This window comes from Taudactylus pleione, unplaced genomic scaffold, assembly GCF_031769625.1.
Source record: "Taudactylus pleione unplaced genomic scaffold, aTauple2 ptg000080l, whole genome shotgun sequence".
Lineage (NCBI taxonomy): Eukaryota > Metazoa > Chordata > Amphibia > Anura > Myobatrachidae > Taudactylus > Taudactylus pleione.
The window spans coordinates 968252-984073 of record NW_028284482.1 but is presented as its reverse complement, the minus strand read 5'-3'; the positions used below and the strand labels follow the sequence as shown (position 1 = coordinate 984073).

Here is a 15822-nt window from a genome sequence, read left to right as displayed (position 1 = left end):
GGACGTTTCACCTGGCGTATCTGTTTCCTCCGATATCCCTACTTCCTCGGGTTCTGCGGAAATTCAAGCAGGACGGCGGCACGCTCGTGCTGGTGGCTCTGGCGTGGCCCAGACGTCCTTGGTACTCCGATCTCAGGAGCCTCTCCATCGACGCTCCGTACCTTCTTCCTCAGCGTCGGGACCTGTTGTCTCAGGGGCCCTGCCTTTACCCGGATCTGGGTCGGCTGTCTTTGACGGCGTGGCTCTTGAGACAGCCGTCTTGAGGTCTCGGGGCTTCTCCTCCAGTTCGGTTATTGGTACCATGCTCAGGGCACGCAAGCCTGCTTCAGCACGGATTTATCATAGGGTGTGGCACACTTACTTTCAGTGGTGTGAGTCCAGACATTATGATCCTCAGGTGTTCCGAGTTTCTAGGATCTTGGAATTTCTTCAATCAGGTTTGGACCTCGGCTTATGCCTTGCATCTCTGAAGGTTCATGTGTCCGCCTTGTACGTGTGGTTTCAACGGTGGATTGCAATAATGCCGGATGTTCACACCTTTTTCCAAGGTGTTCTCAGGATCCAGCCTCCCTTTGTGCCTCCTGTGGCTCCTTGGGACTTGGCGGTGGTTCTACGGGTCCTGCAGGGTCCTCCGTTTGAGCCTCTTGAGTCGGTGGAGCTCAAGTGGCTGACATTGACATTTAAGACTGTTTGTTTTTCTCCTGGTAATTGCTTCGGCCAGGAGGGTGTCTGAATTGGGGGCGCTTTCCTGTCGCCCTCCTTTCCTGACTTTTCACCAGGACAGAGCGGTGCTCCGCACTCGTACTGAATTTTTGCCCAAAGTGGTCTCGAAGTTCCACATTAATCAGGAACTTGTTGTGCCAGCTTTTTAGTCCCCTGATCTTTCAGCTGGTGAGACTTCCTTTAGATGTGGTCCGGGCGCTTAGAATCTATGTGGACCTGACTGATTCGGTTAGGAAGTCCGATTCCTTGTTTATCCTCTTCGGTTTTCACAAGAGGGGTTGGCCTGCCAACAAACAAACGTTAGCCCGTTGGCTTCGTTCCGTTATTTGTGAGGCTTATGCACAGGAGGGTTTACCTGTGCCAGCCTCTGTTAAGGCTCATTCCACTCGTTCTGTGGGTCCTTCTTGGGCTGCTAGACGTGGCGCTTCTGCTGTTCAGCTGTGTAAGGCGGCCACTTGGTCTTCAAATCAAACGTTTTTGAGGTTCTATGCGTTTGACACCTTCGCCTCTCAGGATGCATCCTTTGGGCGCCGGGTGTTCCTTTCAGCACAGGAGCGTCCCCACCCTTAGTTGAACTGCTTTGGGACATCCCCAAGGTCAACCCTGTGGACCCCCTAATGGACCCTGAAGTAGAAAACAAGAGATATGGTAAGAACTTACCTTTTTGTTATCTCTGTTTCTACGAAGTCCATAGGGTCCACAGGGCGCCCGCCCTGACGCACCTGGCTTCAAATGGGCTGTGTGGCTGGTCACCGGTTTTCCGTCTCCCATTTCTGTGAGTATGGTTTCTTGTGTGTTCCAGTCTTCCTTCTCTCTGTTTAGTCTCCTCCTCCGGCCTTGGCTGCTTACCAACTGAGGTGCTGTGGCTCGGGGGCGGGGTATAGAGGAGGACGGATCCAAGTGCATCCTGGGAGCAGCTAAAGCTTTAACTGCGTGGTGCCCATGGATCCAGATCCAGCTATACCCCCAAGGTCAACCCTGTGGACCCTATGGACTTCGTAGAAACAGAGATAACAAAGGTAAGTTCTTACCATATCTCTTGTTATAATCACCCAACGTGCACTGCATATACTTTAAAGTGAATAAATTTAATTTTCTAACTTTAAGCATGACAGCAAATTTTTTTTTAATTTATAGGATGACCCTGTGAAAGAAGAAAGGGCCCCAACTCCTCCAACGCCAGAGAGTGAAGAGAGTGATTTGGGTAAGACCTAACAAAAGCCTTAAATGCACAGGTATTAAAGCTGTTCCCTGCACTGTGTAGATGAATGAACAAGGTTTTCGAATAGCAAGCCGCGGGAGAATTCTGGGCCTACTAGAAATGATGAACAGATGCATACCATATATTCTGATTTTCTGCCAAAATGGTACAATAAGACAACACACTCTCCAGATGTGTAGTTTAGAGTCAGTCTCAAGCCCACACCACCAACAGTTGCTGGAGATGCCTCGATGTATCTTGAGTTGAATGGGGCATCAATACTACTGCAATAAATATATTTCCAAAATTGAGAGAATAACCACTGCTACAGCACATTTGCTAATTTGATTAATTACCTTTAATGTGTGGGAAATGGGAAGAGATGGATAATAATTCTAAATTAATTGTCATTTGAATAGATCGCATTTTAGGAGCATGCGAAGCCGAGCAAAGCTTCTCAAAGTCCACTTTCTCCTTGCAGCCAAGCCAAAGTTTGTTCAGAGGCCTGACGTTTACCTGATTCTTGCAATTTAATGCAAAAGTTCCCAGTCGTCCACTTATACTCAAGGGAGGTGAGGTGTGCAGCAAAGTGGAGATGTCATTCATGAATGGGAGGATGGGCCTTTTAGTCGATAATAAAATAAAATGGTGGTTGTTATTCACAAACAAAACTCTTCTCTTGGGCACCATCACATTGGTCTATTGAGGGGTGAAGAATGATTTACACAGATTTCACAGCAGTAGACTGCACAGTGTCTTAACCATCACAAGGGAGCAGCAGATTTAGGGGCACCGTTTTTCATACTGGTTATTGCAGAGCTTGACAAATGACAGAATGACAGATGCACCACTTGCCGGACCCATTTTTACAGTGCAGACGCTCTGCCCCTCTTTGTTCGGCCAGCAGTACAGCGGAGATGCGAGGCTCTGCCCCCAGTCTCTCTTCTCCCCTGCCTGCTTTCTAAGCAAACTGCGCCCATCGCCTAGAGAGCGTCAGTCTGTTTCGGAATAGCCAGCCAGGTGCCTGCTGCGAATGAGGATGAGTGTATTGCAGCGCACCTGGCCCCAACGTCCATCCCCGACTTTCTGGCTCTAATCCCCGCCTCCCCTCCACCCCTAATACCCAGTGTCACCCAGCCCCTTCTGTCCCTGTCTACTTCTCCTATCACCAGCTCCCCTCCAGCTCCTGTATTTGGCTCCCCACCTTTCCTGTCCCTTCCTGCCCCTAGCTCCCCTCCCCGAATCCTCAAGTCACCGGCTCCCCACCTCCTACTCCTGTCACCTGCTGTACTGTGGAGCATGTCCTAAGTGTAATGCTCCTTTGCTGATTTCTTGCATCTCCTTTAGTCCGAACCAGAGAGACTCAAGGACAGGACCAGAGTGGTTGATTGTGTATGGAACACGGGTGTCCATGTTCCTTTATTGAACCCAGCAACAGGGATATCTTTTAGGATGTATACGAATAGAAAAGCAAGGGTCCAAAGGTTAGAAGAACTCTTCACAAATGAGTCCATTCCTAATGAGAATATAAGTGAACATGCAAATCAAACACGGAAACATTCTGCGATCTATATTTAAAAATGGAAAAGCTTATGATTAATGAACTAAAGCAATGGTGGGAATCAAACGCCCTAAAGAAATATATTGAAAATAAACTAGTACCTAGAGGATTAAGACTGTTTATGAAACCCACTTTTTTACCGTATAATAAAGATCTGATAGATCAATGGGAACAAACCCTAGATGATGATTGTTCTATAAAATGAATGGAACTTATCATTAGGGATCGGAGTGACTCAATGATAAATATTAACAAAGAAATTAATATAATCAAAGAAAAATTAAAACCTATTGCAGAGATGGAGGATTTTAAAACCTTGGAATCCACAACCAACAACAAATTAATAAATATTGAAAACGAAGTCATTAATATTAAAAAGAATAAACTATGGAGAGATAAATTAGACTACAAAGAAGGAAGGAGGACATGGATCCCCCAAAAGAAGCCACACAATCAGTCAAACAAAATACACAACCAGCCAGCAATGACCCAGAATCATTACAAGCACTATAACAATAAAAAGAAATCAGAACCCAATTATTATAACAGGACCAATGAACCTAATAAGAGACGCGAAGTAGATTCAAATGCCGAAGTATATACACTGGACCACAGAAGGTATAAACCATCAAACTACAAAAAACCCTTAATAGAAACAATACCGACAAGATATGGAAGAGATAGAAAATATCAACCATATAGAGCAAGCAACTTTCAATACCCTAACAGACAAATTAAAGGCGCCTTGGACACCAGTCAAGTGAGAGAAGCTATCCATCAGGAACAAATAACATCGATGACAATTCTAAAAAAAAATTTGGAACAAAATGTCACATCCAAAACCTTGGATCACCATAATAACACAGATACAGCAGAAGAGAACCTGAACCTTTTTTTAGAACTACTAGGGGAAGACACCCCACCAGATCCGGAAGTAATGAGCACACAAAAAAGAAAACTAAGTACATCAGAGCTGGAAAGTATAGAAGAGGAAAAAGAGGAGGAAGAAAACCAAGTACAGAGAAAAAAAGAACAAAACACTGAAGATGAAAAGAAAGAAATTCGACAATTAGGCATCCACAATCTGAGCAAACATACACTAAGTGAGGATGAAGTAACCGTACTAGTGAAAGGTCTTAAGTTCGCCCCTGACAACAGCATTGACCAATTCCAAACATTCATAGATTTACACAAGTTTACTCGGAAATTGACCCTAAAAAAAATTATTTCAGAAACAAAAAGATGTACACCAAACGTCAGAAACAGAGAATGACTTCCATACTAATCTGAAGGTAAAATCCACTTTCTACCCAAGACATATCAAAGGAACATGTATAGAAGCCTTTGAAAAGGCTATAGAATATGATATAGAACATCTGGGAAAAAAGATAAAAAACCATGTCCATAAAAAATACAAATGTAAAGGCACAATAAATAAACCTAATTTCAACAAAAGGGAAAAGGTAGCTCTACAAAATTTGAAAGAAAACAAAACAATTGTATTAAAACCAGCAGATAAAGGAGGAGGAGGAGTCGTCATTATGGACAAAGAATACTATAATGAAGAAGCATTAAGACTTCTGTCTGATAAGGATACATATGAACTCCTGGAAAAAGACCCATCAGAACAGTACAAGAAAGAAATGAACCTCCTCCTAAAAGAAGGTAGAGATACTGGAGTACTAAACACAGCGGAATATGAATATATTATACAACATCACCCAATACTGCCAGTCTTCTATTTTTTACCTAAAATACATAAAACTTACAATAACCCACCAGGGTGCCCAATAGTTTCAGGGATTGGATCACTGACCACTAAACTTTCCGAATATGTGGATATTATTCTACAGCCACTAGTTATGAAACAAAAAAGTTATTTAAGAGATGCAACACAAGTTTTAGAAATATTAAACAACACTGACTGGGAAGAAGGATTCATCCTAGCAACATTGGATGTCAAATCTCTTTATACCTGCATTGATCACCAACAGGGTTGTAGAGGAGTAGAAGCGATCATGGAAAAAGACGATAAAATACAAAGAGAACTAATTACCTTCATACTAAAAAGTATTGACTTCATCCTCACACATAACAATTTTTGGTACGGCAGCTCCCACTATAGACAGGTTCGCGGGATTGCAATGGGGTCTAAATTTGCCCCCAGTTACGCGAACCTGTATATGGCAGAATGGGAAAACCAAAATATCTGGATCAATAACCAATACACAGAACACATCTCAATGTGGAGGCGTTACATAGATGATATTATCATCATATGGACAGGAGGAACAGAGACATTCAATCAATTTGTGGAATCCATCAACTCAAAGGATGACAACTTGGAATTTACTGCGACTTCCAGCTCTCACTCAATTGATTTTCTAGACTTAACTATATATATTGAAGTAGGGAAGATTCAAACAAAACATACATTAAATCAGTTGACTGCCATCGGTTTATACCACCCACAAGTAATCATCACAAGAATTGGATCAACAGCATCCCGGGAGGTCAATTTAAAAGAATGAGACGAAACTGCTCTAACATTAAAATTTTTGAAGAACAAGCCCTCAATTTAAAGACCAAGTTTATGGACCAGAAATACAACAAAGGAATCATCGACAAAGCATTTGAAACAGCTAGAACCACGGACAGAAGAAATCTTCTCACATATAAGGACAAAAAAACTGAAGAACCAGCGTGTCTTAGATTCATTACCCAATACAGTGACCAACATATATTCTTAGAAAAAATTGTTCAAAAACATTGGCATCTACTCATGAGAGACGATTCTCTACAGGGACTAATCCTGAATAAACCACAGTTTACATACAGAAGAGCAAAGAACATAAAACAAGAATTAGTAAAGAATCATTTCCCACCAGAAAAAACCTCTAAAGAAGGAACCTGGTTAGGGGAAAAAAAATGCAGGATTCTATCACTGTAAAACAACAAAACACAGAAGCATCACCCCGACAATGGAAATAACATCCAATTCCACCGGAGATGCCTATAAAATCAAAGACCCAATGACTTGCGATACAAAGGGTGTAATATATCTAATTTCCTGTCCTTGCGGCCTACAATATATAGGGCGAACAGCCAGAAAATTAAGCCTACGGATAGGCGAACATATAAGGAATATTAAACATAAAATAGATACACATAGTGTATCTGACCATTTCAGCAAGAAACATAATGGAGACCCAAGTGCCCTCACCTTCACGGCAATTAAGAAAGTGAAAACTACATGGAGAGGTGGAAATTACCTGAAACTAATGTCCCGAGAAGAAACCCGCTGGATTTACAAAATGAAAACCCTCACACCAAGAGGCCTTAATATAGATTTCGAATTATCGGAATTTCTGAAGGACTGAATCCCCCAAGTGGAAGACTGGGACTGTAGATGATACCTACTTACCACCCTGGATACGCCCAACTACTTCCGAACTTGGAAGCTAAGCAGGGTTGGGCCAGATTAGTAATGAGAAGGGAGACCACTCACGAATATCTGGTTATGTAGATACATCAAAATATGCAGTACCCTTAGCTACAATATGGGGCACGAAGTCAGAAATCAACAGACGAAGAAAGAAGACCAACTCGAGAATATACAGATAAAATTTTAGATAGTGTATCCACATATATTTTCTTCAATCAGAACTTTGTATTTGACCAATTTCATTAATTTTGACCAATACATTTTTTAAAATAATTCTAGAATGAGGTAGCTAGAATTATTCCCTTCCAGATACCTAATATCAACAAGCTAATGAATCTCCTATATTCATTCACATGCAATTATATTTATTTATTCATTTATTTATTTATCCCATTCACGCATAATGTAGAGGTACCTGCTTTATACAGATGTTAAATAGAATACCATGTTATTCATGCACCTTTTTCATGTCCGTATTTGCTTAGTTTTTAATATTACACCAAGTAAGAAAACTCGTGCTATATATTCCAATTCTATATAAATCAACTCCACAATAACCGGGATCTGACAGAAGGATTAATCACATGAGCACTCAAGGAGGAGTCAATTATCAGTCTGAAATAAAAGGCTTCCCCACTATTAATCATTTACACAGCCCTGACGAAGCCCGCACAAGCATAAGCGGGTGAAACGCATTGGCCACGCCCCCCCCCCTCTCAACTGGCTTCACAGACTCCCGTCTTCAGCTTCCCGGCGAGGATCAGCGTGCACGCTCACCGCCGGCAAACACCCGCCAAGCAGGACAGTACATCCCGGAGAGACGCTGGCGGAGGACAGGAGGAGAAGCCAGAAGATAGGGTGGCACTCACAGCACCATAACCACACGGAAGTGTGGTAAGTATATACTCAGGACAACAGAAGAACAGTTTGGAAACAAGGTAGGACAGACGCTATCCATCAATACCCATCTGACACTTTGTATTCAAACAGCAATGGGAACGCCTCCGTCTGGCAGGCACGCCCCCGGCACGCCCACCAAAGGGGGCGTGCTGTCAATCAACATCGACAGCACGCCCCCTTTGGTGCGAGACCCCGAGCGATGGAAAGCCTGTCGCTCGCCGGGTCTCGCGCATGCGCACGACGGAGCTCCCTCCGTCGTGCGCAGTGGGGAACATCGACCCACTTGCGAGCGTACTGCCGCTCGCTAGTGGGTCTGAATGACCCCCAATGTTCACTAAACCATTATTGTTAGTGTTAACCTTATGTACTAGTTTTTCAAAATGTCCTAAATTATGTTTTTCAAATTCAATAGTACATTTACTGTTATAATAATGATAGATCAACTGATATTCTAACTTTGACTATGTTATGACACATTGCTCATATGCATTTATGTATCTGTAATTTTCTTTTGTTTTCTTTTTACTTCTAGTTAAAAGAAATGTAATTAAAAATGCTTGATTTTTTTTTTTTCAAATATCTTTTTATTTTAGTTTTTCAGACAGAAGATTACAAAAAATAACAAAATATTCGTACAAATACGACAAAAAGGAGTAATTAAATATGACAGAGTAAAGCAAACACATTGAGAAAAAAAAAAAAACAACCAGAATTTAAATAATTATCTAGTATCCCAGACTGACTACAAATGAATTTAACAATGTAGTAAAAATTAAATCTAAAGGGGATTCCAATATCATAAATCACACAGAAATTGTAAAGACACAGATCTTCTCTTTCCTAAATTCTGGTATTCTATTGAATAAAATCAACATATATCATTTAACTAAATAATACAAAATAGTACAATAATGCAGGAACTAAAATAAATATATAGACAATACTCATATAATCAGGGGTAGAAAGGACGTAGAATAGAGGGGGGGGGGTAAGTACCCATATCTCTATTATAGAAGGCTTAGCCTTAGAGGCATCTAGAGACATTTAATATTTCAATACAATAACATGAACAAAACTCTTCCAAGTCCCTCAAGGGAAACAGTTACAGTACATGGACTGAGTCAGCATTTGATGCAAGTACCACGTTGTGGTTTCGAAAATGTTATTAATATGGGACTGAGTGGTGTTATCCAAATGTGATATATAAAATCACCATTTTTTTTGGAAACGTTCTACACCCTTCTCTATATCTGGGAGAGTGTCACGCCGGTCAAAGTAGAGTACTTGAAGTAACATACGTTTGACATCGCTAAGAAAAGGAGGGGTCTTTATCGTCCAATTTATTAGAATAGCTTTCTTAGCGATCGTCACTATTGTCGTAAGGAGCGGTATTACTTTTTTTTTTATTGTGTGGGGTCACATCCCAATTTTTTAAATTTGCCGGGATTAAAGCTAAAGGGTCTTTTAGTAAATGTAATGATAACAAGTCATTTATAAAGCACATGAGTTTATCCCAGAATTTGCGGATGCGTCCACATTCCCATATATTGTGCCAGAAGGTGGCTTTAGAGGCTTTAACCTTCACACAATGTCCTGTCTCTTCTAATACCATATGAGCTCTGCTACTTCGTGATATATAAGCCCTGTGTAAAATCTTCACATGGAATTCCTGTAGACTAGCTGAGTGTAAGATTTTCAAGGTGTCTTCATAATATCTCAAAAGCGTTTCAGGAGAATGTACTGCGGGGATGTCCACTGCCCACCTCACTGTGCATTTGTTCCGTAGGGAGTTTGCTTTAGATGAAATGAATTCAGTTGTCAAAAATTTGGTTTTGTCATTATTTTGTATTGTAAACGTAAATAAAGTTTATAATACATCTTTTGCACCAGGATCCTTAAAAGCAAGAGGTATATGTTGAATAAAATGTCTGACTTGAAGAATTGTGAATTAGGGAGATTACATTTTTCTCTTAAGAGTTTGATACGTAGGAAGGGTGCCCCCTGGTTCAAAAACATCTTTGACTTTCGCAAGACCCTTAGTTTTCCAGACGAGGAAGTGAGAGTTTTCTAGGCTAGGGCTAAACACAGGGTTACCCCATAGAGTTGTATTTTGTAGAGCTGGCGTTTCGGTTAAATCTCCGGTTGTTTGGGTTTAGGCGTGTGTAAAAGGGCGCTTGGAGCAAAGGGAGAAAGTAGTTCTGTTTCTAGAGACAGATCCGTATATATATTACGTTCAAGACACCAATCTAACACATATCTATAAAATACAGCTTCTGAGAAGTCTTTCAAATCCGGGATACCCAAACCACCCCTCCCTCTATTACATTGAAGCTTGGCTTAAGCTATTCTGGATTTCCCGCTGCGCCACAAAAATTTGGAGGATGCTTTTGTGTAGATATTAATATCAATTTGGGTAAGGGCAATAGGAAGCATTTGAATCAGATAAGCAATTTTAGGGAAGATTACTCTTCAGGACCGCTACTCGGCCCATCAGTGACAGAGGAAGATCACGCCAATCCTCCAGTTGCCTATTGATTTTCGAGAGCATTGGGGAAAAATTACAGCTGTATATTTTAGTGGTTATTTCGGGGATGTATATTCCTAAGTATTTTAAAGTGTTCTGCGATCTTATGAATTGGGAGCAAATTGTGGGCAAGATAGAAGGGGGATTTGTTCCCAAATATAATGGCTCAGATTTGTGGAAATTAACTCTATATCCCGAGAAGGATCCAAAGCGTTCAATGTTGTCTAAAATTGAGGCTAGAGATATATCTGGATGGGAGACAAATAACATCATGTCATCCGCAAACAGAGCCAACTTGGACTCTATTGTACCTATCCTAATACCAGAAAACCGTTTGTCCCTCCTAAGAGTGACCGCCAGAGGTTCCAGTGCTAGTGCGAACAGCAAGGGGGACAATGGGCATCCCTGTCTCGTCCCCCTACCTATCGCAATAGGTTGAGAGAGATAACCGTTGCAGGCTATCTGGGTTGATGGACTAGCATAAATAGCGGAAACTAGATTTATAAAATTTTCAGGGAACCCAAAACGTCTTAGAGATTCAAAAAGATGATCCCATGTTAGTAAGTTGAACGCCTTTTCGGCATCTAGGGAGAGAAGGAAAGGCGTCCCCTGGCTCTCACTGAGTTCTAATCCCTGCATAATCGAAATAACTCTCCGAATATTGGTTACTGAGTGTCTACCCATGATAAAACCTGTTTGGTCTGTATGTATTACCGATGGGAGGCACAGCTTAAGACGATCTGCCAAAATCTTCGTAAAAAGTTTATAATCCGAGTTTAGTAGAGAAATAGGTCTGTATAACCCTGGTTGTTCTAGATCTTTCTGGCTTTGGGAGTAATTTAAGAATATCGCTGTTAAAATAAAGTGGTAAAGACTTATTTTGAAGGATGTCATTATACATTTCTAATAAAGTGTCTCCACATTTGGGGAAGAGAATCTTTAAATATTCACCGGTGAGGCCATCTGGTCCCGGAGCTTTATTGGGTTTAAGTAAGCGTATAGCTCTAGAGAGTTCCAATATCGATTTGCGCGATTTCTTGACTGATCTGGGGTAAGTGTAATCCCTCCCAGAACCTTTGTGTGTAGTCTATCTGACTGTTTGCATAGAGATCTGAATAAAACGTCCTAAGAGTTTCGGATATCTGTGCACCGGTATGTACTCTATTACCTTTTAGATCTATTAGGGATTGAATGATATTTGTTGTGCGAGGGCCACGTAATAGATTGGAAAGTAGACGTCCCGTTTTGTTGCCAAATTTGTGGAATTTAAAATCTGATACATATTGTGATCTGTCATGGTAGTTTGATACAATGGAATCAAAAATCAACTTTTTATCTAGGTATATTCTTTTTTGTATGGGAGAAAGTGTTAGTTTATATGCCTGGAAAGCGTCAGTTAGTTCTCGTTGGGCTTTATGGTAATTTTTATAGTACTTCCTCGTATGTTGCTTCACATAGGATATTATTTTGCCTCTTATTACTGTTTTGGACGCTTGCCAGAACAGGGTAGGGTTCGTGAGCCTGTGCTCCTCATCATTTTTATAATTTTGCCAGGCAGACTCTAGCATGGACCTAAATTCTATTGAGTTGACCAGGTATGTGGGGAATCTCCATTGCCTATAAGGACCTTTGTCAACTTCTTCTGCAATAGTGACCCGAATCAATGCGTGATCGGAAATAGATCGTCTCAATATGCGCCTCTTGTACCTTAGGGAAAAGGTTAGTCGACATTAACAAATAGTCGATTCTAGAAAGTGAGCCGTGAGCAGCCGATAGGCATGTGTATTCTCTCTCTAATGGGTGTAGCGTCCTCCATATATCTATAAGATCTAATTGTTGTTCAAAGGATGGAATACCCAGTTTAGGCAGTTTAATTGGACGTGTCCTAATTGTTTGTCTGTCTAGAATTGATGACGATATGATGTTGAAATCTCCTCCCACTATAAGCCTAGTCCCATTAGGCGAGTTTAGTGTATTAAGAATTTTTTGAAAGAAAGATCTGTCATATAAATTAGGGGCATAAATATTGCATATTTTGTATTTAGTACCATTTATAGTCATATCAATTATTACAAAACGGCCCTCTGGGTCCAAGACAGAGGAATGTATCACATAGGAGTGTCTTTTATGTATTAATACCACACCTCTTGCTTTGGAAGTGAATGAAACAAAGGCAATAACTTTATATTGGAACATGTTCAATTTATTTACTTCAGGCTCTAGTAAATGGGTTTCCTGAAACATCATCAAGTCAATGCGTAGTTTGCGAATATATGTAAACACTGTTCACCTTTTAATAGGTGAATGCAAACCACCCAGATTCCACGAGCCAATATTTAGGGAGCCCATTGTGTAGGGGATAAACCAGGCCTCACACTAGCATCACCACTAAAGGTCATCCTATATAAAAGGTCGGTAGTAATAGACTTTAGTGTATTCTTAAACGTAGCCCGTTGCAGGTTGAGTACATTACCCTCATCAAGACGGGGGGAGGGGGGTGGACTAGTAAGTGGGAAGGGGGTGGGATAAAGAGAAAGAAGAACATTCAAATAATTAAAGACAAAATAAAACATCATATATAATTATCCTCTAAAGGGAGGAAATCTATAAATGATGCCCTCAGGCAGCACATTGAAACCTCTGATATAACTAGAACCGGCACCCAAAACCTCAGGCAAAAAAGGGGAAAAAACAAACAAACAATACAACACATTATACTCCTAGCCTGCCACGGTCCTATGATATAAGTGTTGCCATTTATCATATATATCTAGAAGAACGTTAGAATACGCAAACAAAAGTGATACAAGTATGAAAATCGTAATATTTACCACATTCATTATGCACCTTTCATTAACATATTAAAGGTAGTCTCTGGGTCATCCCACCGAAGGGACAGAGTGGACGGGTGATGATGTTTGAGCACCGTCGCCTTCTTCCGATAGGAAGGCCATAGCATCTGCTGCCGTGGAGAAATCTTGGTATGAGGAGCCATCAAACATCCGAAGGCGTGCAGGGAATAATAGTGCAAACTTGCGCCCATCGTTAATCAGCCGAGAGCACACTGGATTGAATTCTTTACGGGCTCTGGTAACCTCGATAGAATAGTCTTGGAACAAAAATAGCTTTGCGTTTTCCCACATTAAATTGCGTTTGCGTCGAGAAGCTGACCAGATGGCTTCTTTATGCATGAAATTTAAGCATTTGAAGACTACCACTCTAGGTCTATTTGATCCTGTGTCTCTGACAGGACCCAGACGTTGCGCTCATTCAGTTACTAAATCAGAACTAATATCACTCAACTCCAACAACTCAGGAAGTGTCTGACGTAGGAAATGGTATAGGGCAGCTCCCTTGACAGATTCAGGAAGTCCTACTATTCTCAGGTTGTTCCTTCTGGAACGATTTTCCAAGTCGTCGATCTTACTGCATAGTTGATAATTAGTCTTCTCCAATGTTTCACATTTACTTTTAAGAATTTGTATGTCATGAAAGTTGACCCCCCCACTCTGTTTTCAATTGTGGCCACAAGTGTTTCCACACGTGTAACATTAAACTTCATGTCAGCTATAGCCTGTGTAAAGATGTTTGCTTGATCTTGCAGCATCGGCCCATTGTGTCTTTTATAGCCTGCACCATAGATGCATAGCTTATAGGCTGCTCGGGGTTGGATTGTGTAGGCTTAGTAGAGATCAAGTCGGAAGGTTGTAAGTTAGTCTCTCACCTGCGGTTCAATGACAGCGGCCATGGTGGAATCCCTACGTCTGTCTCCATGTTGTTTCTGACTTGATTTTCCTGGCATCAGCGGAGGGAAGAATTTCTCCATACAGTGGAGACACTCAGCAAGAGATGTGTCAAATAATGAGGGGGGTCGTGGACGCCTAAAAGGCGGTTAACATATGGTCGAGGTGGCAGTGGAGTTTCAATATAGACCTATTCCATATCCCGCCGGAGGTCCAGGGTTAGTATAATTCTTCTACAACATAACAGAGGGCAGCAGGCAGGCCTGTACAGTGTGTAGCAGGCTGGGGCTGAAAGTAAGCAGCACGCACCAGATGTGGAGGAAAAGACACCGACCTATAAAGGTGGTCACAGTCAGTCTCAAGAGTTAGGAGAACAGGGAGACTAATGATCCCCCCTGTCTCCAGGTGTTTTGCTCCTGTTCTGTGATCCGCGACCAGCGCACTGCTCTCAGTGCTCCACAAAATGGCGCCGGCGTCTCCCCTCAGTCCCGCCGCAATACACACTCCGGAGGGCAGCTCCAGATCCTGAGGACCACCGCGAGTGGGTGGAGGTAAGTCGCGGCGGTATCGGTGCAGGACGGAGGGAGAGGGGGTATCTTAGCGTGCGGCGTGAGCGGCAGCCGTGAGTCCCGCCTGGATGCGGCCGGAAATCAAGGTCGCGGTTAGAGGCCGCAACCCGCGGCAGTGAGATTATATATTGCCCAATTCCGCGGACCTCACGAACCTGACGAGACAGTTTATTGGTTGGCAGGGTGGGTGAAATCCAGTCACCAAGTCGTGTTAGAAACTGAATATACACCTTAATCAGCGGGAGCTCAGGCTGCACGCTTCCATCTTCTTCAAAGGTCAGGCCACGCCCCTAAAAATGCTTGAAAAAAAGTTATCGCTAAAATGGCACGTCCAATTGATTATTCCCCTTAGTGAACGAATACTCTGAGGAAGAACTGGCTATCTGTAGCCTGAATGAAGCTGGTAACAGGGGTTAACCTCTGTTTTATGGAGAAAGCATGTATATTTTGTAAAAATGTATTAAGCATCAGAGATCCCAAAGTGGGGATGACATGTCTGATGGAGAGTTTAGACCCGCAGAAACAGCCATCGCCTTATCCGGCGTCGCCAAAAGCTAGTTCTGTGTACATCAGGGAGACTCTTCCCAATTATGTTTTTAATCACTATTGCATTTACTTTTTATTACCCACCTCCATTATGTTCAGGTACTAATCTATTCTCTCTTTGTCCCAGATATTGATAATGAAGGAGTAATTGCTCCAGATGATGATTCTCCTCAAGAGATGGGAAATGATGACATGGAGGTAATATTTGCCTTTTCGTATTTATCATAAAGCAGTAGTATTTTTGTTGGATAACTCTTCATTGCTATTTGGTATAACCTTTATTCCTATTTAGGTTACAGAAGAAATGATGGACCAGGCAAATGAAAAGAAAGTTGAGGCAATTAATGCTTTGGGCGATGGTGAGTGTGATGCATTGTGATAATGGTAGTGCTCTGATCACAAGGACACATGAACATATATATTTGGTGGATGAACACATAAAACAAACAAGAATAAGTTTTGTAATCTCTGAATTTTTATTTTCTTCATTCTCTGAGTAATAGGATTTTGGTACTTACCGGTAAATCCATTTCTCCGATTCCACAGAGGATGCTGGAGCTCAAGACACTGGTATAATCAGTAGTGGAGTTGAGCCTGGCCCTTTAAATAA

The 15822-nt window shown here is 41.7% G+C and overlaps 1 protein-coding gene across 1 annotated transcript in view; it reads left to right on the top strand.

The window, feature by feature from the left end:
• Positions 1-15822, top strand: part of ST13 (ST13 Hsp70 interacting protein) — a 90690-nt gene that overhangs the window by 16260 nt on the left and 58608 nt on the right. Inside the window, exons 3-5 of the mRNA XM_088468000.1 lie at positions 1861-1927; positions 15340-15410; positions 15505-15571. Of these exons, the coding sequence (XP_088324126.1) occupies positions 1861-1927; positions 15340-15410; positions 15505-15571 (205 nt within the window). The remainder of the gene's footprint in view (positions 1-1860; positions 1928-15339; positions 15411-15504; positions 15572-15822) is intronic.